The 22,709-nt window shown below is 32.7% G+C and overlaps 9 protein-coding genes across 10 annotated transcripts; 3 read left to right on the top strand and 6 right to left on the bottom strand.

The window, feature by feature from the left end:
* The first annotated feature begins 151 nt into the window (after positions 1-151).
* Positions 152-3,733, top strand: LOC128395363 (serine/threonine-protein kinase PLK1-like). The gene is made up of 2 exons (XM_053355785.1): positions 152-2,089; positions 2,301-3,733. Exons 1-2 carry the CDS (start codon positions 344-346, stop codon positions 2,514-2,516), a joined length of 1,962 nt encoding a protein of 653 aa, XP_053211760.1. The 5' UTR covers positions 152-343; the 3' UTR covers positions 2,517-3,733.
* A 96-nt stretch (positions 3,734-3,829) lies between these two features.
* Positions 3,830-7,787, bottom strand: LOC128395384 (rab-like protein 6). The gene is made up of 5 exons (XM_053355805.1): positions 7,647-7,787; positions 7,049-7,522; positions 6,546-6,652; positions 5,416-6,473; positions 3,830-5,333 (listed from the first exon to the last, which is right to left on the bottom strand). The coding sequence occupies exons 2-5, from the start codon at positions 7,203-7,205 to the stop codon at positions 4,802-4,804; spliced, it is 1,854 nt and encodes a 617-aa protein (XP_053211780.1). The 5' UTR covers positions 7,206-7,522; positions 7,647-7,787; the 3' UTR covers positions 3,830-4,801.
* On the bottom strand, positions 7,577-10,310 carry LOC128395343 (uncharacterized). Its single transcript, XM_053355757.1, has 3 exons — positions 9,875-10,310; positions 9,674-9,815; positions 7,577-9,609 (listed from the first exon to the last, which is right to left on the bottom strand). Exons 1-3 carry the CDS (start codon positions 10,021-10,023, stop codon positions 7,831-7,833), a joined length of 2,070 nt encoding a protein of 689 aa, XP_053211732.1. The 5' UTR covers positions 10,024-10,310; the 3' UTR covers positions 7,577-7,830.
* Positions 10,311-10,444: 134 nt separating this feature from the next.
* LOC128395435 (cyclin-dependent kinase 1-A-like) lies at positions 10,445-12,476 on the bottom strand. The gene is made up of 6 exons (XM_053355866.1): positions 12,293-12,476; positions 12,001-12,157; positions 11,793-11,916; positions 11,358-11,692; positions 11,147-11,288; positions 10,445-11,057 (listed from the first exon to the last, which is right to left on the bottom strand). The coding sequence occupies exons 1-6, from the start codon at positions 12,327-12,329 to the stop codon at positions 10,944-10,946; spliced, it is 909 nt and encodes a 302-aa protein (XP_053211841.1). The 5' UTR covers positions 12,330-12,476; the 3' UTR covers positions 10,445-10,943.
* A 525-nt stretch (positions 12,477-13,001) lies between these two features.
* LOC128395336 (translation initiation factor IF-2, mitochondrial-like) lies at positions 13,002-15,499 on the bottom strand. The gene is made up of 2 exons (XM_053355752.1): positions 14,853-15,499; positions 13,002-14,723 (listed from the first exon to the last, which is right to left on the bottom strand). Exons 1-2 carry the CDS (start codon positions 15,484-15,486, stop codon positions 13,150-13,152), a joined length of 2,208 nt encoding a protein of 735 aa, XP_053211727.1. The 5' UTR covers positions 15,487-15,499; the 3' UTR covers positions 13,002-13,149.
* Positions 15,500-15,618: 119 nt separating this feature from the next.
* LOC128396626 (segmentation polarity homeobox protein engrailed-like) lies at positions 15,619-16,261 on the bottom strand (the record flags this gene model as incomplete). Its single annotated transcript, XM_053357239.1, has 3 exons — positions 15,619-15,758; positions 15,878-15,992; positions 16,150-16,261. Coding segments are annotated over 3 exons (303 nt in total), but the record flags the coding sequence as incomplete, so codon positions are not given.
* A 119-nt stretch (positions 16,262-16,380) lies between these two features.
* Positions 16,381-17,475, top strand: LOC128395470 (uncharacterized). Its single transcript, XM_053355902.1, has 2 exons — positions 16,381-16,577; positions 16,698-17,475. The coding sequence occupies exons 1-2, from the start codon at positions 16,490-16,492 to the stop codon at positions 16,985-16,987; spliced, it is 378 nt and encodes a 125-aa protein (XP_053211877.1). The 5' UTR covers positions 16,381-16,489; the 3' UTR covers positions 16,988-17,475.
* Positions 17,476-17,858: 383 nt separating this feature from the next.
* Positions 17,859-20,974, bottom strand: LOC128395393 (F-box/LRR-repeat protein 20-like). 2 transcript variants are annotated; one of them, XM_053355816.1, is made up of 6 exons: positions 20,770-20,974; positions 20,191-20,316; positions 19,520-19,758; positions 18,578-19,169; positions 18,278-18,490; positions 17,859-18,202 (listed from the first exon to the last, which is right to left on the bottom strand). In XM_053355816.1, exons 1-6 carry the CDS (start codon positions 20,782-20,784, stop codon positions 18,095-18,097), a joined length of 1,293 nt encoding a protein of 430 aa, XP_053211791.1. In that variant the 5' UTR covers positions 20,785-20,974; the 3' UTR covers positions 17,859-18,094. The 2 variants fall into 2 exon arrangements, with proteins under 2 accessions (XP_053211791.1, XP_053211799.1); XM_053355824.1 differs by lacking the exon at positions 20,770-20,974 and adding an exon at positions 20,556-20,708.
* Positions 20,975-21,090: 116 nt separating this feature from the next.
* Positions 21,091-22,498, top strand: LOC128395424 (microfibrillar-associated protein 1-like). Its single transcript, XM_053355856.1, has 2 exons — positions 21,091-21,334; positions 21,421-22,498. Exons 1-2 carry the CDS (start codon positions 21,157-21,159, stop codon positions 22,374-22,376), a joined length of 1,134 nt encoding a protein of 377 aa, XP_053211831.1. The 5' UTR covers positions 21,091-21,156; the 3' UTR covers positions 22,377-22,498.
* Positions 22,499-22,709: the final 211 nt, after the last annotated feature.

Here is a 22,709-nt window from a genome sequence, read left to right as displayed (position 1 = left end):
TAAATTGTTTTCTTGGAATAATTTAAATTAGAAATTGTTTCCTTTGTTTATTCGAAAAAACCGCGTGAATTTATTCGATTCTCTTTAACAAGTCAATAGGTGGAGACACTTATTCTTTTGTTTAAATTGTTTGTTGGATTGAATTTGAATTTAGAAACAGTAAAGAAAAACTTTCCGTTAAATTAGCCAAACATTTAATCTGAAAATTAATCTAGAAACCATCGTTTCTAGTTTTTCTTTGTTTTTGTGTGTTTGATTGTTTATTTATTTTTGTGAAAAGTGAAAAGTGAAAAGTGAAGGATTCAACAGTTGAAAAAGACAAGACAGAGAATAAGAAGAAAAGATGACCACTAAACGAAATGAAGTTCGGTATGACCTTCCTGACACTGTTATTGATCCGTTGAGTAAGAAACGTTACCGTAAAGGTAAATTCTTGGGTCGTGGTGGTTTTGCTCGGTGTTACGAGTTAACCGAAATACCTGCTGAGATAATTTATGCCGGTAAAGTGATAGCCAAATCACAGATTAAATCTTCCGATCAGAAGCAAAAAATGAGCCAAGAAATTATGATCCATCGAGGTATAAGTCATAAACACATTGTCGCTTTTCATACCTACTTTGAAGATTCCAATTATATCTATATTATACTTGAATTGTGTAATAAAAGGTCACTTATGGAGATGCATAAAAGAAGAAAAGTTTTCACAGAACCAGAGGTTCGTTATATTGTTAGACAAATTGCTCTCGCTTGTCAATACCTACATTCAAATAAGATTGTCCATCGTGATCTTAAATTGGGTAACCTGTTTCTCAATGAAGATATGGATGTTAAAGTTGGTGATTTTGGACTGGCAACCAAAATTTCAAACGAAAAGGATAGAAAGTTAACCCTATGTGGAACACCAAATTACATTGCCCCTGAAGTTTTAATGAAAAAAGGCCATGGATTTGAAGTTGATGTCTGGTCACTTGGGTGTATTGTTTATACGCTGTTTGTTGGTAAACCTCCGTTTGAGACAAACGATCTCAAAGACACTTACAAAAAGATTAAGAACAACGATTACGAGATACCTAGTTACGTTCCACCGGATGCCCGTGCATTCATCCGTCAAATGCTTAAAGCAGATCCAACCGAACGTCCATCTATGAGTGATATTTTAACTGATCCCTATTTGATGAAAAATTACATCCCCTCCAAATTGCCACATTCATGTCTAACTACTGCCCCTCGGTACAACAATGGACGTCTTTCCATCATGCCAACAGAGTTTTATGGTTCACCTAGAAGACCATTGGGTGAGAAAAATTCTGACCTACCAGTAGTCACTGCCAAAATTGCCAACGATAATGCTGCTGCCAAAAACAATGGCGTTCAACAGCCCACTTCAGCTACCAACAAAGCAACAACAACAACAACAACAACAACAACTGCCACCACAACTACCACCGCCAATAATAATAATAATAATAACGGTGCTGGTCAAAACAATCAACAAACTGGACTTAATAATAATAATCTTAACACAAATTACAATAATAATTATAACGAAAATCAAGCTGTTCAAATTCCCAAACCAATGGGTAACACTGGATTCTCAAAGGATTTCAATTTGAAGGATTTAAGTGATCAATTGCATAAAGTTGTTGCCATTCGTGCTAATGAAAAAGATGATGGATTAGCCGATGAAGCTGAAGATCCAGCTTCAACTCCCGTTGTTTGGATTAGTAAATGGGTTGATTATACCGATAGATATGGTATTGGTTATCAATTGTGTGACAATTCAGTTGGAATTTTGTTCAATGATATTACCCGATTGGTACTTTTAGCCGATGGTATGAATTTACAATACATTGAAAGAGATGGATCCGAATCCTATCATACCCTTGAATCTTATCCAGAACAATTGTTAAAGAAGAAAATAACTCTTCTCAAATACTTCCGTAATTATATGCAAGAGCATTTGCTCAAATGTGGAGAGAAAAAAATTGATCTTGAAGAGAAAGATGAATTAACTCGATTACCTTACCTGAACAATTGGTTCCGAACAAGGAACGCAATTATCTTCCATCTAACAAACGGAACAGTCCAAGTGAGTATCATTTTATTTTGTTCTCCTTCTAAACAATTAACATCAACCACAATAATAATCAAATCAATTAGATAAAAAAAAGTATATTCTAACAATAATCAAAGTGATTTGCTTCCTAGAGACTGTTCAAGTTTCACTTTTAATCAGATGATCAACTAATTTTGTTTTGTTTTTTTTCTTCTCTTCTTTTGATAAACTCTGTTATTATTAGATGAATTTCTTCCAAGATCATACAAAATTAATTCTATGCCCTCACATGGGAGCTGTTACGTATGTCGACGAGAAGAGAGAATTTAGAACTTTCAAATTCTCTTTGATCGAAAAGTATGGATGCACCAAGGAGCTTTACCAGCGACTTAAATACGCCCGAGAAATTGTGGATCGTTTAATGACCCATCGACTGCAGGCCGGTGTTAAAAGTAAATAATATCCGCCACAAACAAAACCACAGCGGAATCAACAAATTAAATCAACAATCAACTTGAACACACACAAATGAAAAGCTACCAAGTTACCAAGAATTCCGGTGACAAAACTAAATGGAAACCCATATATATATAAATATATTTACCACCTTCTCTTTTTCCCCGCTCTCACCAATCTCTTAACCCTTTCTCTCCACCATCTCTCACCCTCCATTTCATCCAACCTTTGTCCACCCACATAAACACCACACACACACACTCTCTCTCTCTCTCTCTCTCTCTCACTCTTGCACTCTTCCTCTTCACTCTGTCTTAAACTAGCCTCCACATTCGGGGTCACACCAATTGAATTTATAAATTACATTCATATATAAATTCCTTTTAACGTAATCTTCTGATTAATTAAGAAAGAAAGAGAGCAACTTGATGATAGTGATGATCCCTTGATTTATCTCCCTTAACCTCTTAACCTTTATTTAGGGCTGACTTGCGAAATTAATAAATTGTTCATCTAACAAAAGTTGAAAAGTAAAACATAAACACAAATATACATAATCAAAGACTAGATGGTTAACCATTGTTGATGAAAATGTCATACAATCAACAAATTAACCAGCGAACAAAAAAGTTTAAAAAGAAATTAAGTTACAACCAATATATTTATTCCAATACGATTATCTTGCAACAATTATCTTAATTAATTTCCAATTGTGACCCCGAGTGTAAATTATTTTTACCTTTTCCCTTCTTAATTATATTTTTTTTTCTTCCTCCAAGAAATCAAACAACAAATCAATGGTTCTCATCTTATCAAATTTAACAAAATTATGTAAATCCAAGAGAGATGATATTTTTTTTCTCATAACAATTAGTTAATTGCCATTTATATCTCCAACAATCAACGTATCTCCCTTACTGTTTTTATCTCTCTCCATATGATAATCAGTTGATCATCTATTCAATTTTATACTCATTTCTTAATTACTTTTTTTTTATCTCTTAATACATTTCAATTGCTCACTTAAGGAAATTTCAACAATTATTTCATTATTAACACTATTAAAATCTAACGGTTTTAATTGTAACAGTAACATCGGTGAAACAATTAATCATTTGTAAAGATTAAAATAGTGAAGAAATCAAATCAAGGGTTTCCTTAAGTGAATATTTGAATGTATCTTTGAAAAAAGATTAAATTAAAATCCTTCCAATTGATTGAGTGAATATCTCTTGTTTTTTTTGTGCCGGATAATTAATTGTGTAGAGTGATGATATTGACGATTCCAATTTAAATTTGATTGTTGGTCAAAAAAGATTGACAATTGCAGGTAAGTTTATTAACCACGATTAACTTTTGTTGTTGTTGCTTTTATATAAACATTAATTGCGAGAGATTAGATCCATAAATTGCTATAAATAAAAGTTGAAAAAAACGCCTGAATGGTGGGTAAATAAGATGATCAAATATTTACAATCAATAATTAAAATTAGTAAATTAACCAGTGAGGATGAAGAGACAAATGATCGAATTTGTGATTAATTATCTCTGCCGTTAATGAGTTCAACGGCAAAACGAATCAAATATCAATTCAAATCATGGGAAATGAAAAGAGTGTTTGTGCTTTTAAAGAGACACAATTAAACAAATTAAAATTAAAAGATTTCCATTCATCTAGATACAAACATTTACTTAGGTAATTGTCACAGTTTAATAGATGAATTGATATTGGAGCTTTGATCTGCTAATTTTGGTACTTTCGAGTGGGTTTTCGGGATCTAATTGTTAACTGTTGTGACACCGACATCACCACTGACACCAATCACTCCGATGTGGACACTAACGGTTAATCCAATTGGTGCTACTGATGTGAAGACTGGGTAATTATGGTCCATGTTTGATTGAATACTAATCAATTGCTCCAGGGTTTTGATTCAAAATTCACATTTGAATGGAAACAATCAATTGATTTAGATGATATTTTGATGGCGGTGGTGATGTTGGTGTTTTCCTGGTTTGAATTATGTAAAGGACGAGATGAGATTTTTCTGTTACTTTTGTAGTTAATGATGAGGAGAAAGTAGAAACAGAGGAAGATGATAAGTGTCTAAAATAGAAACCAAACTAGCCCATGATTTGTTTAAGATGATAATATGATGGTCGATTTTAGATTCAACGAGATCCTTTTCATCCAAGATAATCACAGATACAATTGAAAAAAGGAATCAACCATTTAATTGCTTTGGTTAAATTGTGTTTCCTTGATTTTGTTTTCCCAAAACTTTTAGGTTATAATGTTTCATATTCATTTGCTGCTCGATTACTGTTAATTGTATCACAATCGGATCCGAGAAACTCTTCCAATCGACGATTTTCTTCATCTTCTTCATTAAATGTATTCGATCTTTTTTTCATCTTCTTTTTCTCTTTCGTCGTTTTCACCTTTTCTTTAACCTTTTTGTTTTTCGATGAAGATGAAGAGGTTACATTCTTTGTCGATTTAATCTCACTATTAGATGGTTCTAATTGTGATTTCAGCTGATGATTGATTGTTGGTAAAATTTTCTCAGGTACAAAAATTGCTTCTGTTTGATTGTTTGACTTTTCTAATTCTTTGGGTATTCCTTTAATCTCTTCTTTTATTTCTTTGTTGGTCATCTTAATTTCAATTTCTTCGTTCTTTTTAAAATGATTACTGGTCACTGGCTTTGTAATAATTTGTTCCGTTAAAATGACATTATCAGATTCTGGAAATTTATCTTCAGGATCAAGTTCAGCCTGATAACCAGAAACCATTGGATTAGCTGCCTTATCATCATCACTAGAAACATATTAAGAGAATAGTAAATAATATTAACAATTAGTAAATTGTAAATGAGAGTATATTTGTGAATAGGATTTACCTTTCATCTTCTTCGGCGAGTTGAGAGAGTTCATCAGGTAATTTAAAATCTTGAGGTTGCTCTTCGAGGAAAGTTCGTAAATTTAAACGATCTTCATCACTGATTATTTCACTGTTTTCATTTGACTTGATTCCATTTGTATTGCTAATTGTTGATTCATTGGCACTCATTTTACCAGCCATAGCAGCTAAATTTGTTTTACTTAATGAGGGAGGTATTACTTTACCATCTTTTAAATTTATTGGTTTGGTTGCTCCAATAATAATACTTGGTGTTGGTCGGATAAGATCAGTTCCAATCGACGGAGATTTTCTTAAGGTCAGATCTGCGGGCATGGACATACTTCTTGGTGGTCCATTTACATTATTATGATAATTACCATTGGTTGAGGTAACTGGTATTTGAGATAATTGATCGGCGATTTGTCTTCGCTTGTTGGTTAAATTGTCCAGGAAACGATCATAATCCGATTCATCGGCTTCTTGTAGGACATCTAATTCTTGACAAGTTGCGGTGATTTCTTCAGTATTGGTTTCCAATTGTTTCAATAGTGTTTCCCGTTGTAAATGAAGGAAGGGGAGATTAAAAAATTTGTGCAAAAATCTTAAACCAAAACCATTTCTCATGGAAGCTTCAGCATATCGAACTTGACCTGGACCATTGGACCTTTCAAGATTACTGATAAACATTCGTACTTGATCTTCGGTTACCGCTCTATGGTGACCCATATCTCGATGATTAGAAAGAACCAAAACTGGAATGTTAGAAGGTACTTTAGGTAATTCTCTTTGAACATAATCAAATGTCCAGGCTTTGGTCATATCGAGCATCATGATGACACCATTGGTTCCCTTATAAACATCAATAAATTCAGCATCTAAGGCTAATTCTGATGCTGATGATTCCGTTTCATTTGTAACAGTGGAAGCGTTGGGTTTTTCATTATTCAATTTAAGCCCATCAATTTGGGCTCGTTTTTTCCCTTTATCAACAATATCCCAAACTTCAACTTTAACGATATCATCGGTAGCTTTATAATTCCATTGGATACTTGCAACCTAATGAAAGAAAAGAAAACAAAAACAAATGTTAATTCAGTTGAACGAACAATTGATCACATAAATAATTACCTGAATCTCTTCCGTTGGTGTATATTCATCAACAAATTGTTTCCCTTGTAATCTCATGAAAAGACATGTTTTACCAACATTACGATCACCTTTGAGAATAATTTTCACTGAAGAACAAAAGAAAAGTAAAAGAGAAAACAATTGAATTAATAAGTAATATTATCTATTAAAAACAATGGAAAAGAAGGAGATGGTTGGATGATGATAAATTGTAATCAGAAAAAAAATCAACACCTTCACATGAGATGCAATAATAATTAACAATACCCTAATTTGGAGAAGCAATTAAAATCATTCAATCATAAATGAAAAAGATAAACCTTTTTAACCTGATTTCTTTCAGGTGTAGTTAGTACAATTAGCAAAATGAAAAAGAAGGTTAAACAATTTTGACAGTTTAAAAATGGAGAATCATAAACCACTTTTGCCAACATCAAAATGGAGAGAAGAAAACAAAAACAACAAGAAAAGAGAATAGAATAAAAAAAACAAATTCTACTTACTGTTATACTGAACTCCTTTGGCAAATTTTCGTTGCAAATGATGTCCCATTGGTTGGACATTATTTCTTCCAGGACAATTAACTTGATTGAAAACATTCTCAAGTCCAGGTTTAGAATCATTTTGATTGCCAACAAGACGTTTTAATGCTGAAAACATGATCTTCTATTAAACGAAAACAAAATGTATCCAATCATCAAATGTAGTTTATTAATACTAAATGTAGGTTTAAACATTTGGATACAAACAATAAACGGCAGGTAGAAGATGAATGATTATGATGGGGAGAATGATGATGAGAGACAGGGATGAACAATGAAGAAAGACACATTTCAATTACAATTAAATGTTAAAGAAACAATCAAATTAACCATTGTTGACAACGAGATAATTAACTCACATAATTACAATTCCGATCGACTTGATGACTTAACCACTTGAGCTCCACCTTGAGGATCAAAGGCTTTGAGGTTCACCTTTTTGGCAGAATTTTTGATTTTCAAATGGAAAAAAAAATCGAAACAAATTAATCGTAATTCTAATTGTGATTGTTTATTTTTCTATTTTTTTTCTCTTTAAATAGTAAACACATACACGTACATTGATTGTTGGAGAAGATTTTAAGAATTGAGAATCGTTGGTGAAGTTTAATTGTTTAAAGTTCGTGATCGAGATCGAGAAATTGATTGAAAAGTTTTCTTATCGTTTAAAAGGTTAATTGTTATGATTGATTAGTTTTGGTTTTCTTCTGTTAATTGTGTTGGTTAAAACGATGGTTATTCCACTAGAGAATGAGATTATATTGTTTCAAATCTGTTTCGATTTTGTTGATTATCGAATGATAATAATCAAGTTTAAAATCAATTGCGACAATTAATCGATAAGCTTCATTTAGATTCATTTCAATTGATTGTTTGGTTTGATTGTAAATCTCCTGAAATTCAGGGGAATCAAATTGATTTAGTTTATTACACCAAATTAGAAAATTTCTTTGTCTATCCAATAGATTAAAGAAACAATTAACTCTTAATCTATCTAATATATGATTAGATTCGTTGAAACAATTAACAGCTCTTTCTGAGTAAATCAATGATAATTTATATTTTCTCAATTTCTTATAACAATAAGATAAACGATCAAATATATTAGTTAAATTGTGATTAGTTGGATAGCAAATTTTTCTCAATTTTCGATAACAATCTAATAGATAATCTTCCGCTTTAATTATATCAGGTTCACGATTAATTAAAGCTAAATTAGCCTGACGATAGTTGTAAAGACAAGCATCAAGTTCAATATTAATCTCATCACGATTAAGTAGATTAACCTGTGAACAATTAAGGCAAATATTTGTCTCATCTTCAATTAAAACTGGACCTGAACAAACTGGACACAGGTAACACTTAGCCCGAGGCTGGACCAGTTGGACACACGAATCACAATTACACTTGAGTCCAAAATTTGTCAAAAAGTTTGACCTTTCCTTGAGTGTAAACAGTTTACAATTAACACCATAATCCAGTTGAATGGGTTCACCTTGATTAATTTGTCTAATTGCTCTCAAATTAACAGTTCGTCCTTTAAATAAGCCAATTGTTACATTTGGATCACAATTATGAGGCAATTGTTTTAATTGCTTGTAAATTGCGTAGCCAGTTACTTTATCATCGAGATAATAAAACTCATCAGGATCAAAAGGTTTAGCCAATTCAGTTGAATTAACTAATCGTCCATCTAATTCAACTTTCCTGAGATACATTAACAATAAACCTCCGAACAATTCAATATCATATCTCCATGGAACTGAATCATTTTTGATTGGTAACCTTTTGATTACCGTGAAGTAGGTCAATAGATGAGCGGCTGTTTCGGCCATTTTGTCCAATTTATCGGCCTCAATGGTGGAGATGGAAATGTTTCTTATCATCTCAGGTAAATTTCCTTCTCGAATAGATTTAAATGTTGATCGAGTGTCTAATTGAAGGATTGATTGACAGGCCAGAAGAGGAGGAATTTTGAAAATTTCCTTGTTCTTTAGATGATCAAATAGAGACAAGAAGTGACAGAAATGATGATGACCAGAATTCCAAGAATCAAGTGAACACTGATACGAACAGAATTTAACTTGATTACAGCCTCGACAGGGAATAATTAAGTCAAATTGTTCGAAACAATTAAAACATCGGGTAAAATAAAAATCTTTTCTCAATAGAGAAAGTTCCGGATTCTCTTGAAAAACTAAATCCAATTGATTTAATGGTTCGCATGCAACGGCGGAGGTCATTTTCTCATTCCATGTTATCTTGGACACCAATGGGCTCTCTTGTTTTTTGTCGATGATCGTTGACGATTTTAAATGGTTCAGACATTCATTTCGACGGTAATTTAGCTTCTTTGTTAATTGTTCGGTGGAAACATGAGCCAAAGCGAGGTCAATATCGACCAAAGCTTCTTGGTAACGATTAAGCTTGAGAAGGCACATTGATCGGTTCGAAAACGCTAAGGTCAGTTCGGTGTTTAGTCCATCAGATGGACGAGATTCCCAAGAAGCCACAGCAACAGCCTGAGGGGATAAAGATAATAACAATATGTAAGATGAAAAAAATGAAATTCTAACCAAAATTCACCTCATTATATGCTCTCAGAGATTCTTGATAATTATTCTTGTTGTAAAGTTCATTTCCTTTTTTCCGATATCGTTCAGCTCGTTCATCCGATTTCATGAAAATCTCATTGGGAAGCTTGAGAAAACCTTCTGTAACATTTTCCCTGGAAATCAAGTAAATCAGTAAATTGGTTTTCTTCAATTAACAACAATTAATATTTACCTGAATTTCTCATTAATGTAATACTTATAAACTAATGACATGTGATGTTTCAATTCGGGATCAATTAAATCTGAGAATTGACAAGCAGGAGGTTCAACTGAAATTCCGGATTCCATGAGTGTTTCGAGCATCGATTTAAGATCTTCCATCTTAATTGTAGTGGATTAACAGTCGACAATTTACAGAAAATTGGTTGATAATCAAGTATATTTGTTTCGTTCACGTGTAAAAAAACAAAGCGAGTTGGAGATTCAAAGATTATCAGGTTAACCAAGAGGAAGAAGAAAGTAAATTTCAAAACAGAATCAAGAAAACTATCACATTGGTTAATTGTAGAGAATTGATTTAAAACAATCAACTCTGAACACATTCAATGGTTAATAATTAGTGAGAATATGAATTGTGTCAATGATTAAAATGGGAACCAAACCCAAATCTAAATTTGGAAACAAAATTCACTCAATGTGAGAGTAAAAATTTCGAGTCTATTTATCGAGCAAACTAATTGTGACTAAAATTGTATCACAATTAATTTCCATAGTTAAATTGAAAGAAATGCGTTTTACAAAATTTAGTTAAAAATAGTTATTAATTTGGTGGCTTTAATTTGGTGCCGATTTATTGGAAATCTTTGACAGTGTTAATTGGTCTCGCTCTTTTTTAAGTCTTTTCAACGTAAAAACAATTAGATACTCAACAAGTTGGTCAGTTTATGTTCATCACTGACCAATAAGTTTCCGACAAATTGCCAGTCCCATTGGCCGGTCCATGGACTAGCTTTGGTATCTCGAAAAATAATAATTATAATTTCGCTAAAAGTGATCTAAGATGATTAATGGAGTTAAATATAATTTTGTTTTAAGTGGTTTTCTTATTAATTTGATTGGATTGTGAAAATTGTGTGACTTGGGAAAGTTAATTGGTTGGAAGGCCATTTTTCGTGAGTGTGTGTGTTACCAAAACTGCGACAATTGTATTAATCATGATGATCAAATGAATGTGACTTTGTGTTGTGTTGCGTAATATTGTTTTGATTGTAATTGGAATGTTTGACTGGAATTGTCAGCAATTAATATTCGGCAGTATAATCTGGTAGTTTCGAAATGTCCAAATCTTTAAAATAGGGATGAATAACTGAAGCTTTAGCTGAGATTCTCCTGTGAGGATCATAGATAAGCATCAACTGAGATTAAGAGAAATGGAGAGAGAATAAGAAAACAAGATTAGAAAATGAGATTAAGAGTCGATTAAAGATCATGGAAAGAAATTTACTTTTAGAAGGTCATCTCCAGTTTCGCCGATCATTGGTGCAAATGAGTTGAGAATATTTTCTTTCCAACAAGGGAAATGACTTTTATATGCTGGTAATTTCGAGACTCCAGGCCATGTTGATTCTGTGGGTGTACCCAAAACTCTGTCATAAAAGAAAAAGAAACACATTGATTATGATGGAAAAAAGATATTAATTTGATTGTTTACCAACCTAAAAATTCGGAACAGTTGATCTATTTCTGAATCTCCTCTAAATAATGGTCGCTTTGTGGCCATTTCTGCAAAAATGCATCCGACTGACCAGATATCCAATGAAGTAGAATAACGTTCAGAATTTAATAAAACTTCAGGAGCCCGATACCAAAGAGTAACTACTTCATGAGTATATGGACGAACAGGTATACCAAATGCACGAGCCAATCCAAAATCTGCTAATTTAATAATTCCTTTAGAATCTAATAAAAGATTGTGAGGTTTTAAATCACGATGGATCACTCTCCTTTGGTGACAAAACATAAGCGCTTGCATGATTTGATAAAGGTAACTCTGGGAAAGAAGAACAAGATATAAAGAACAAATTGAAAGAATTGTAAAAATAGAAATAAATTGAAAAGAATTAATCTAAATTTATCTTCATCGTACTTACTTTTACCAACATTTTGTCCATCATCTTATTATCTGGTAAACTGTCAAGATATTTTTTCAAGTCCATAGTTAAAAATTCAAAGACAAGATAAAGTCTATTCTCTTGCATGATAACATCCTTTAAGCTTTAAAATTAAAGGAATAAAAAAGAAAACAGGTCAATTATAGAAATAGAATAAGAAAAATTAAAAGAAATTAATCAAACTTACTAAACAACATTCGGATGAACCAACTCTTTAAGAAGAGTAATTTCTCTGATAGCAGTTGGCGGGACACCTTCATCTTCATTTTCTAAGCGAATTTTTTTCAAAGCAACAACAGCATCAGATTTACGAACTCGAGCTTTATAAACAACACCATAAGTACCTAATCAGAAATCAATTAACACACGAATTAACCGTTGAACAGAAAAAAAAACACAATTAAAAAAAGAAATCACAGAAAGAAAGTAGGAGAAGAAATTAAAAGAAAAGAAAAAAAAAGCTACTCAATCTACTTTACCTTCACCAATTTTCTCCATCTTTTCAAAAGCCTCCATGATTTTAAAATGATTTCGATTATTAATTAACCTTAATAGTTGAATAGATTAATTAGAAATCACAATTAGTAAATAATTAAATAAATTCTCTTATAAATTAAAAAGCTAAAAACGTTCACAATGAGTAATTTAAACACAGAAACAAAATGAACATTTGAATTAATTTAACTGAAAAAACAAAAAGAACATAAGTAGCGACATCTACTGGCTTATCTTTCCACTCGGTGAAAAAAAATACGATTAAGTTAATTGCTTTTCTAATTGATTGATGATGAAATTTTGAGTGTTTTTATTTGCAATTCAGTTTCTGTGTGAAGTTAACGTTTTTTAATTCAGATCGAATCAATTTTTTGACTGATACCCTGTGAAGACAATCAAGTGATAAATATTTCTAGTGGTCAAGAAACTCATCTATTGGTCAATACAATTAATTAAGTAATTAACTCGAGGATTTACTTGTGGTAACAAATTGTTTATGGTTGTTCAGATAATTAATTTTTAATCACTTCAAATGGTACTTTTGATTGAAACAAAATGATTGCTGATTTTTGTTTGTGCTTATTGTTGATGCGTTTTAAATTGTTTTACTAATTGTGATGACGATTAATTTAATCAATTGATACTTATGCCGAGTGCTTTATTATTAACGATGTTAAGTTAACGAATTGATAATTAACTTGGAAAATTGTTTCAGATTTAATTGTAATAATGTTTGTCTATTTGTACAAATTTTACTCTAAAAATAATTAGAAATCCATATGTGAATAGAAAATCCAATTGGCTGAGTTAATTGTTGTAATGATTAGCTAATTGTTTGAGACTAGAAACCAGGGGGTCGCCATTTACATGTTGGTTTAACTTTTTTCAATTTATAACAAATTAAAATGTCCGATGGTTGGAAATTAAAATTTTCCGGTAAATTGGAAAATTTGAGTCCACATTCAAAATTAACCTCGATTGTTTTAACATCTTCTTTAAGGTGTTTCATTTGTGAAAGTGTTAATCCAGTTACGATTGTTTTATTATCACGAACAATTTTATAAAAACAATTTTCCTTTAAAATTGGACCTTTGGTACAACGACAACCGGCCACTGGTATCGAACGGCGTTTCTCATCAATAAGAAATTGTTTCTGAACCAAAGCTTCACCAATTAAAACTTCAGCATCTTGTTCGGGTATAAGATCACTAATTGATTTGATTAAATCATCGACAAAATGATAAATTACATTGAAAGATTTAATTTTAACCCCCGATTCTTTGGCAAGGTTAAAAATTTTACTCGAAAGTGGAACATTAAATGCATAGATGACCGAGTTTTTGAAACACGAGGCAAGTTCAATGTCGTTTTCGGTAACGGTACCAACACCATAATGAATCAGGTCAAGTTTAACTTTACTCGAATCATTTGGATAACTATCGATAACATCTAATAGCACTTCGGTGCTTCCATGAACATCGGCTTTTATACATAATCGTATTTTAAATGGTTCATCGGGATCGTCGATGAAAGTTTTCACTTTTGGACCTTTATATTTGGTGTACCAAAAGGGTATTTTGGCCTCTAGGTTGGCCTTACGTTTTTCCACATAAGAATCTCGTTCTAGGGCATTTTTTTCGGCCGCAGCGGCAGCGTCATAAAAGGCTTTCTGTTTACTTTGAAGAGACTTGGCTTTTTTAATTACTTCTCGAAGTGACTTTTCATCGGGAAATTGATGGACAGTATCGCCCGCTTCGGGTAGATCATCTTCCCTCCACCCGATTACTTGACTCGCAAAACCGGGACTAGTATTCGGTAAGGGTCGAGTTTGCTCGTCAAACATGGCTCGAACTCTACAATAACTTAATTCACCGGCCAAAATGTAAGACCCTTTGGTTAGCGTTCCTTGTTTGATTAGAATTGTCGCCGTTTTACCTCGATGTGGATCAATTCGAGACTCGATGACAGTACCATAAACACCGCCATCATAAGGTGATGACAATTCCAAGGTTTCGGCGAGCGCTAAAATGGCCTCTTTCAATTCTCTTAATCCTTCACCTTTAAGAGCAGAAATTGTGACAACTTGACAATCCCCTCCATCGGCTTCAGTTAAAATACCATGAACATTTAGTTCAATACGAATTCTTTTCAAAGTAGCATCAACATCATCTACTTTATCAATCTTATTAACGGCCACGATTATCGGTACATCGGCATTTTGAGCATATTTAATTGATTCAATTGTTTGCTCCATTACTCCATCATCAGCGGCAACCACTAAGACCACAATGTCGGTCGCGTTAGCACCTCTTTGTCGCATGGATGAAAACGCTGCGTGTCCAGGAGTATCCAAAAAGGTCACTATTTTTTTCACCATCGTTGGATCGTATTGATTGATTCTGGTAACACCATCGTCTGAATTGATAATCAGCAAGGTAAGAGCAAAGAAATTAAAACAAAATGATATTTGATTGTGTTTATGGAAATGCAAATGTAACGATTGAGGAAAGGAAAAGATTTTCGAGAAAAGTTTTCACAACTCACCCAAAGAAACTGCAAAAGCACCAATGTGTTGAGTGATTCCACCAAATTCTGACTGAACAATTTGACTTTTCCTCAGTGAATCTAATAAAGTTGTCTTTCCATGATCAACATGACCCATAATTGTAACAATCGGTGGTCTTGGTTTAAAATCTTTACCATTAGGTGATTTTAATCTCTCAATAGTAGATAGAATATTCTCTTCTTCAGGTTCAAGGTCAATCGTTGGAGCTTTAACAATAGTAAACCGATAATTAAGCTTAGCCAACATAATTTTAATATCTTCAATTGAATTAATCCATTTAATGTTTGACAAATTCATCAGCTCATAAACTTGATCAACAGTTAATCCAATTGCTTCAGCTAAATCTTTAGGTTTCATTCCTTGCCAAATTTCAATAACACGAGTTTTCTTCTTTAAATTAGGATTATTTTCATATTTTGATTTAGATGACGATGAAAACCAATTCGAAGACAATTTAACATTTAACAATTTAGATGAATGAAGAAACCGGTAACCAAATGGTGACAATAAAATTGATGACAAATTACATTGACAATTTAGTTTACTTTGAACACTTTCAGGTCTAATCTTCCAACCTAATGGTCTAATTAACAATCTAGATGATTTAATCATTTTACAAAGATTACATATTAATCAACAAGGAAAAAAAAGTAAATTAAATCACCAAATTAAAATAAAAACAAAAACAACACATGAGAATATCGGATACGCGAATATCTGATACTCGGTATCGAATATCAATCAGTTGTTTTGGAAAAAAAATTCTGAAAATCTAATGATTAAATTTTAATTTAGATAAAACAGGGAACTAGCAAATTTTAATCTGAGATTCATTTAGCTTAAGATCTCGTGCCAATGCTTGACGACGTTTATCATTTAAATATCTGTAACACAATTGTCATCAAAGGATGGAGAAAGAAAGACAATCAATTGACAATTAGTTTCGATGATTTAGAGATTAACAAGAAAAGAGGAAAAACAAATTGTTTCAATTGTTACTTACTTGTTATCATTGAATTCTTGCTTCAATCGCGCTAATTGCTCGGCTGTGAACGCTGTTCGAGGCCTTTTCTCGTCGGCTTTTTTGTCCTTTTTTCTTAATTTTCTCGATCTTGGACCTTTACGAGAAAGTAAAACATAAAGAGAAAATTAGTTTCAACTGGTATATTCAAAGGCACAGGTAATTATCAGTTGAATATTAAATACTTTCAATTCACTAAATGATAACACCAAGAGATGATCACCTAAACTAAATTCAATTATTATTACCATTACCTGATGAAGGTCTATCCGAGTATCTTGTACAGTAAATCCATGCAGGTAAATTTGAGTTATTAACAATTGCTGAGGTGGGTGAGGTTACCTGGCGATGGTTGAGCACACGGAATCATCATCCCGCTCATTATTATTGAACGAGGTTCGACTTTTTTTGAAATGTTGGTCACTTTCACTGTCACAATCCAATCAAATGAGAATATCGGATACCCGAATATCTGATACTCGGTATCGAATATCAATCAGTTGTTTTGGAGAAAAAAATTCTGAAAATTTAATCAACACTTTGAACGATTTTTTTTGTTTAATTGTAATTAAATTGTAATTTGTTTTGACAATTATGGTTAAACGAAAATATTTAGATGATGATGGTGATTTAACAATCAAAAGAATGTGTACAAATCAGAATTTAATTCCCTTAAAATCAGGTAAGACTTTTGGATTTGGTTTAATGTTTTTATTTTCTCATTTTGATTTACTAATTTAATTGTCATCTAATTTGCTTTTTTAACTGATTAATTTTGAATTTTTGTTCTTTTCTATCAAAGTCTCTACCTTAAGTTTAATTCTTCGTGAAGGAGCAAAGAAACTATGGTCACCATCATCAGTCAATTGTTCGGATTCTTTGGAGAACAATAAAGATGTTAAATGTCGTATTTGTAAAAAGAAATTAATTCTTAAACCTGATTCTACAATTAGATGTAATTTCTGTGAACACTCAATATGTGATTCGTGTTTAATTAATTGTGGTCAATGTAAAAATCAGTTCTGCTCTTTTTGTGCTGTTAACGTTTATTCACCGGTCGGAGATTTGGGTCGATGTCTTTCTTGCTTTTAAAGTTTTGATTAACAAATCAAATTTAATTTCGTATCTCATCAAACAGATTCTCATCATCATCTTAATCAACTTAAACAATCCTTCCAAGCTCCCAATTGTTAGAATTGTTGTGGATTCTACTTCAAAATAAGCAGAAAAAACAAACTTCAATCATCTATTTCTCATCGTAATCAATTGTCTATTATATTTACATGAATGGAAAATCAATTATCACAAAAGCCTGTTACTAAAATGATTCACTAATCAAATCAATCACTTCACAATCAAGTTAATTTGTTGAAATCAAGATGACAACATCAACACACATTTAAAAACAATTTTCTCTCATCAAAGACTTTCCTTTGTTCCTCAACCCAATTGATTATCTAGGAAAACCAATACAAAACAAATCCTCATCCATCCAACTAAAAAAAATAGCCAACCAATTAAATTGTCAACTAGATTACAAATTGTAAATCGAAACAATTAAAAAAATTAGAACGAAAAAATCGAGTATCGATACTTACGATTATCGATATTCTTATATCTAAGATCTCAAGTTTCGCGCTTTTCTTTTTGTTTACTTTCTTTTCTACCACCTGATCAGCAAACATTTCGTAACGAAATTTTCGTTTTCTTGTTTCTTCCTGATTGTTATTCAATCTCAGCTTGTTCATTTAAATTCTTGTTATTTATTGTTACGACGAAACATCGTACAATGGATTATAATATATTCTGGTCATCGAGAGCATCAATATCTTCCTCTGTGTCATCAAGCTCATCAGGATCGTCATCATTTTCATCACAATCGACTGATATTAAATTGGGACCTTTGAATTTATCTCAAATTGCTGATGAATTGGGAAAATTATCAAATGCTGGTAAAACTGGATCATCTCCAAATGTTGTTCATTTATTGTAAATAATATTTATGATAATTTAAATCATTTAAATCTTGAACTCCAAGAAATAATGGTTAAGACTTGATGAAAGTTTGTGATCAATTTAACAATTGGATCAAGGGTTAGACGCAGTACAAAAAGTTACATTGATATTTTGATAGTTTTTGTTGATGATTTCAATGATTTTGTTTCTTTTTTAGCAACAGAAACACTGTTTCAGTTTTAGTCACAAGATTGCACAACAGCGACAGTATCTTTGTCTTCCAACTCCTTGTGAAGGTGGTGGAGTGGTTGGGGCAAAGTAGGCATGGACTTTGAGATCAGGCAAATGGCTCTATTATTGGAAAAAGAGATAAAAGAAGACAATTAGTTGATAATTTCCAAATGACTCGGAAAAAGAAAAACTCACCTTAAGTCGACGGATTCCAGCTCGAGTAATTAACTGACAGTCGTAGAGTTCAATTCTTTGCAATTTATTACAAGTGTTTAGATGATCTAGAGAAGTGTCAGTGATTAGAGGACAGTTATCCAAATCGAGAGCTGTCAAGTGATTAGAAGCACAGGCACTGGAGCTCAAATGGCGGATTCCATCATCTGTGATCAGTTCACAATGAGAAAGACTCTGTTTATGACCGAAAAACCGAAAAAAAATCGGATCAATTAAAATAAAAAGTCACGATCGAAATGAACACGAGATTGTAATAGTTACCAATTTTTGAAGCTTCGGACATCCCATCGATAAATAGGCCAAGGTATTATCGGTAATGAGAGTATTTTCCTCAAGGTCAACATTTTCCAAGGAACGACAATTTCTCGCCAATGCCTGATAACCAATATCAGTAAAATGGGAACATCGGGCAACTTCAAGAGTTCGTATTTTGGGACATCTTTGACCCAAGGCAACCAGTGAATTGTCCGTGAGATGATTACAATTGGATAAACAAACGTAAATCAAACCTCGACAATTTTCCGCTAAACTGATAATCGCTTCATCAGTAATTAAACAACAAGCTTTCAAGTTAATTACTTGTAGATTATGACAATGGTTGGCAAGTCGAGTGACAGCTTCATCGTTGATATTGTAACATAAAATAGCGATAAAGGCACGAAGTTTTGGACATCCTTCGGCAATACAAGTAACCCCATAGGGTGAAACCTTTTCACAATAAGAGATATCAAGTTTCTCGAGGTGAGGGCAGCCCTCGCCCAGAGCCTCTAAGGATCGGTCAGTAATCTCTATACAGGAACCAAGGTTCAAACTGGTCAACTTTGAACAGTGTTTACTAAGGCTGGCACAAGTGCTGAGATACAACAAAAAGAGCAGAGAGAGAGAGAGAGAGAGAGAGAGAGAGATGATGAGAGAGATAAAATAAACATAAAATGAAGATTATCTTTTTCTTTATGCTAGAAACAAGAAACAAAGAACGAAGAGAGAAAGAGAGAAAGCCAAAAAGAAGAGAGAAATATAATGAAAAGAGAGATGATCTTAATCACTAACAATCATGATAATGACAGTGAAGAAACTGAAGTAAAAATGGAAGAGAAAGATTCATGAGAAAGTAGAGAAGAGAGAAAATGGGATGGAGAAAATTCTATTCGAAAATAATCAGAGAATTAATGAAGATTATGAAGATGGAAAATAATACAATACCTATCAGTGAGATATTTACAATCATTGAGATTGAGATCTTCAATATTGTTACAATTATGAGCGAAGGTACGAAGAGCTGAATCGGTGACGGCTTTGCAACCACGTAAGCTGAGTTGCTTGAGGAAACCTCCACATCTTGAGGATATATTTTCGACCACTGGACCTTCAATGTCAGTTTGGAAATTGAAAAGGTCAACCTGCTGCCAGTTACTTCCATCGAGAGCCAAAATATTCCAATACTAGTTTCGTTTTATGTTACAATGGAGAAAGATTAGAGAAACAATGATCATGATGGAGGAAAGAAGAGGATAAAGATTCTTAAACATGATAGAAATTGAATGAAAAATGGTGATCAAGATGATTACATGAATACCGTGAGGGAATGAGAGAGAAGATAATGAAAGGAAAACATAATGTATGAAATGGATGAGTAAAAGACCATTGACCGAATGAAGAAAATTCTATTAATCGCCTCCGCCATTAAAGATTTTTTTTTTGAAGAATATTATTTGATATATAGATAATCTTTTCATCTTCAGTCCAAAGAAAAGAGTTAGAGGGAGGTAGAGAGAAAGAGAGAAAGAGACATGTCGAAACAAAGAAATTCGAAGAACGAAAGAAAGAAGGAAAGTCGAACATGATAATATCGAAAATGGAATTGAAATAATTACCTTAGATACTTGGGCACAACGGCAAAGCGAAATTACATCGAGGTAAGAGAAAATTCGAAGTAGTAGCTCTTTGTGTAGTTTACGATTGATCAGAGCTTCTTCTTCACTGTTACTACTTCTGAAGATCTAATGATGATATAAGATGAAAAGAGAAAGAGATTAATTTGAGAGGCACAAGAAAAAACATACTGATTGAACTTTCATCAGAAAGGTGAACGTATTTGTGACAGAATGACAACCACCCACTTGTTAATTGAGAGAAGGAGATTAGAGAGAAAGAGAGAGAGAGAGGAAAATGATTGGAATTGAGACTAATATGAAAATGGAATCAACAAAAATGGTGGCGAGAAAAGAAGAGAATTTACCATAATAAGAATAAGAGGAAGAGGAAGAAGGGAAACACAAGAGAGAAAAAAGGAAAGAGATTTCAGAGGAGAATTGACAAAAGAAGAAGGTAGTTAAAGAGAGAATAGAGAATAGAACAAAACAAAGAGAAAAATGAAAACAATAACACAGAGAGAGAAAAAGACAAATATTAACAGAGGCACAAAAAGAAAACCATCAATGGGAATATTATACCTTCGTCATCACCATCGGGAATTGTGATTTTAAAGAGAAAAAGGAAGAGAACCAAAAAGATTGACACTTGACACCAAATCAAGTAGAATGATTTTCTAATTAATGGAACAATTTTGAATAAAGACAAGGTTCATTGACAGGCGATTAAACAAATTCATGGTTAATTGAGGTTGATACTCTAATTGTCACTATTGTTTTGCAACCAACAAGAACCAGAGAAAAACAATGAATGAGAAAAACAGAAATTCTATCAACCCCCAGATGGAGTTACTTTCGAGTTCCGAAACATAAACAAAGAGATCATATGATATTTTCTTGTTTTGTTTTGATTTTGTTTTGAGAAGAAAATTTTTTTTCTCTTTTAGATTTAATTTAATTGTTCTAATTATGTCTTCTAATAAACAAACAGTTAGACGATATGTTGCCGGTAGAATTCCCCACTACGCTGGTAATGTATCTTCTGATAGTGATGAAGAACAAGTTGAACAATTTACAGCGAAAGAAATTGATTTGGACAAGAAATTAACATTAGTGGAAAAATCTCCAGTCAACAACAGAGTAAAAGGTAAGAATTGTTATTCTTTATTCTTTTTTTTTCTTGTTCGTTTGTGATTAATATTCTTTTGATTTGATTTTGTTCCATTTTCTAAGCACCTACTCGTCGTACCGTTGATTCTGATGAGGAAGAAGACGAAGATGAAGTTGAACATCGTCATGCTGCTATTCTTAGAAGGCGAGCTAGAGAAGAGGAAGATTTATTGGACAACGATGATTCGGATGGCGATAGTGAAGACAATGATGAAGATAGAGATAGTGATGACGATGACGATGATGATGATGAAAGTGACGAAGAGGAATATACAGATGACGAAGATGATACTGGTCCACAATTGAAGCCTGTTTTCATTTCCAAGAAGCATCGGGAGGCTCGAATAGAGGAAAACATTGAATCAACGATTGATATTGAAAAGAAACAGCGAGAGGAGAGGAGACGAGAAGCTTTAAGGATTATCGAAGATGAAACAAAGAGAGAGATTGTCGAGGAAAGTAAACAGGAAGAGGAACAATTTATCGAGTCAATGGCTGCTTGTAATGACGATGATGAAGATGAAGAGATTGAATATGAAGCATGGAAGGTAAGAGAATTGAAAAGAATCAAACGAGACAAAGAAGAAAGAGAATCTGAAATGAAGGAAAAAGCCGAAGTAGAGAGATTAAGGAATCTAACGGAAGAGGAAAGGCTAGAAGAATTGAAGAAAAGGCCCAAAGTGATTACCAATAAAGCGTCAAAAGGGAAGTACAAATATCTACAGAAATATTATCATCGTGGTGCTTTTTACATGGACCAAGAGGAGACCATTTTCAAGAGGAATTACGCCGAACCAACGTTAGAAGATCAGTTCGACAAGACGACCCTTCCGAAAATTATGCAGGTCAAAAATTTCGGTCGCTCTGGAAGGACCAAATATACTCACCTGGTTGATCAAGATACGACTAAATTTGATTCTCCTTGGGCAACGGAAACAGTTTCAACATCTAAATTTGCCAATATCGCTGGAGGAATGAAACAATGTTTCGATAGGCCGACAAAAAAAAGAAAACATTAACAATCTAATTTGATTGTTTTCGTTTTATTATCTCTCTTGTAACATTCATTGTATCATAATAATCACATCATCAGAGTTTTTCTTACTATTAATTATAAATATAAGCAAGAAAACGGTTTGAATTCATTGGTTGGTGTTTGATTCACTAGATGAGAGGAAATGACCTTCAATTTGATTGGTGTTGAAACAACAATCAAAAGAAAGTTCAAATTATTTAAAATTCAAAATGGAAAATTGGACAAGTACAAAATCGATGATAAAAATCAATCGGGTAATCAGCTGAATGGAAGATTATTAAGATCATCTGCAAAGGATTAATTCCAATCTTTTTCT

Source organism: Panonychus citri, unplaced genomic scaffold (assembly GCF_014898815.1).
Source record: "Panonychus citri isolate SS breed McGregor unplaced genomic scaffold, ASM1489881v1 Contig00023, whole genome shotgun sequence".
In the NCBI taxonomy this organism is placed as follows: domain Eukaryota; kingdom Metazoa; phylum Arthropoda; class Arachnida; order Trombidiformes; family Tetranychidae; genus Panonychus; species Panonychus citri.
This window is presented reverse-complemented; position numbering and strand designations above follow the sequence as displayed.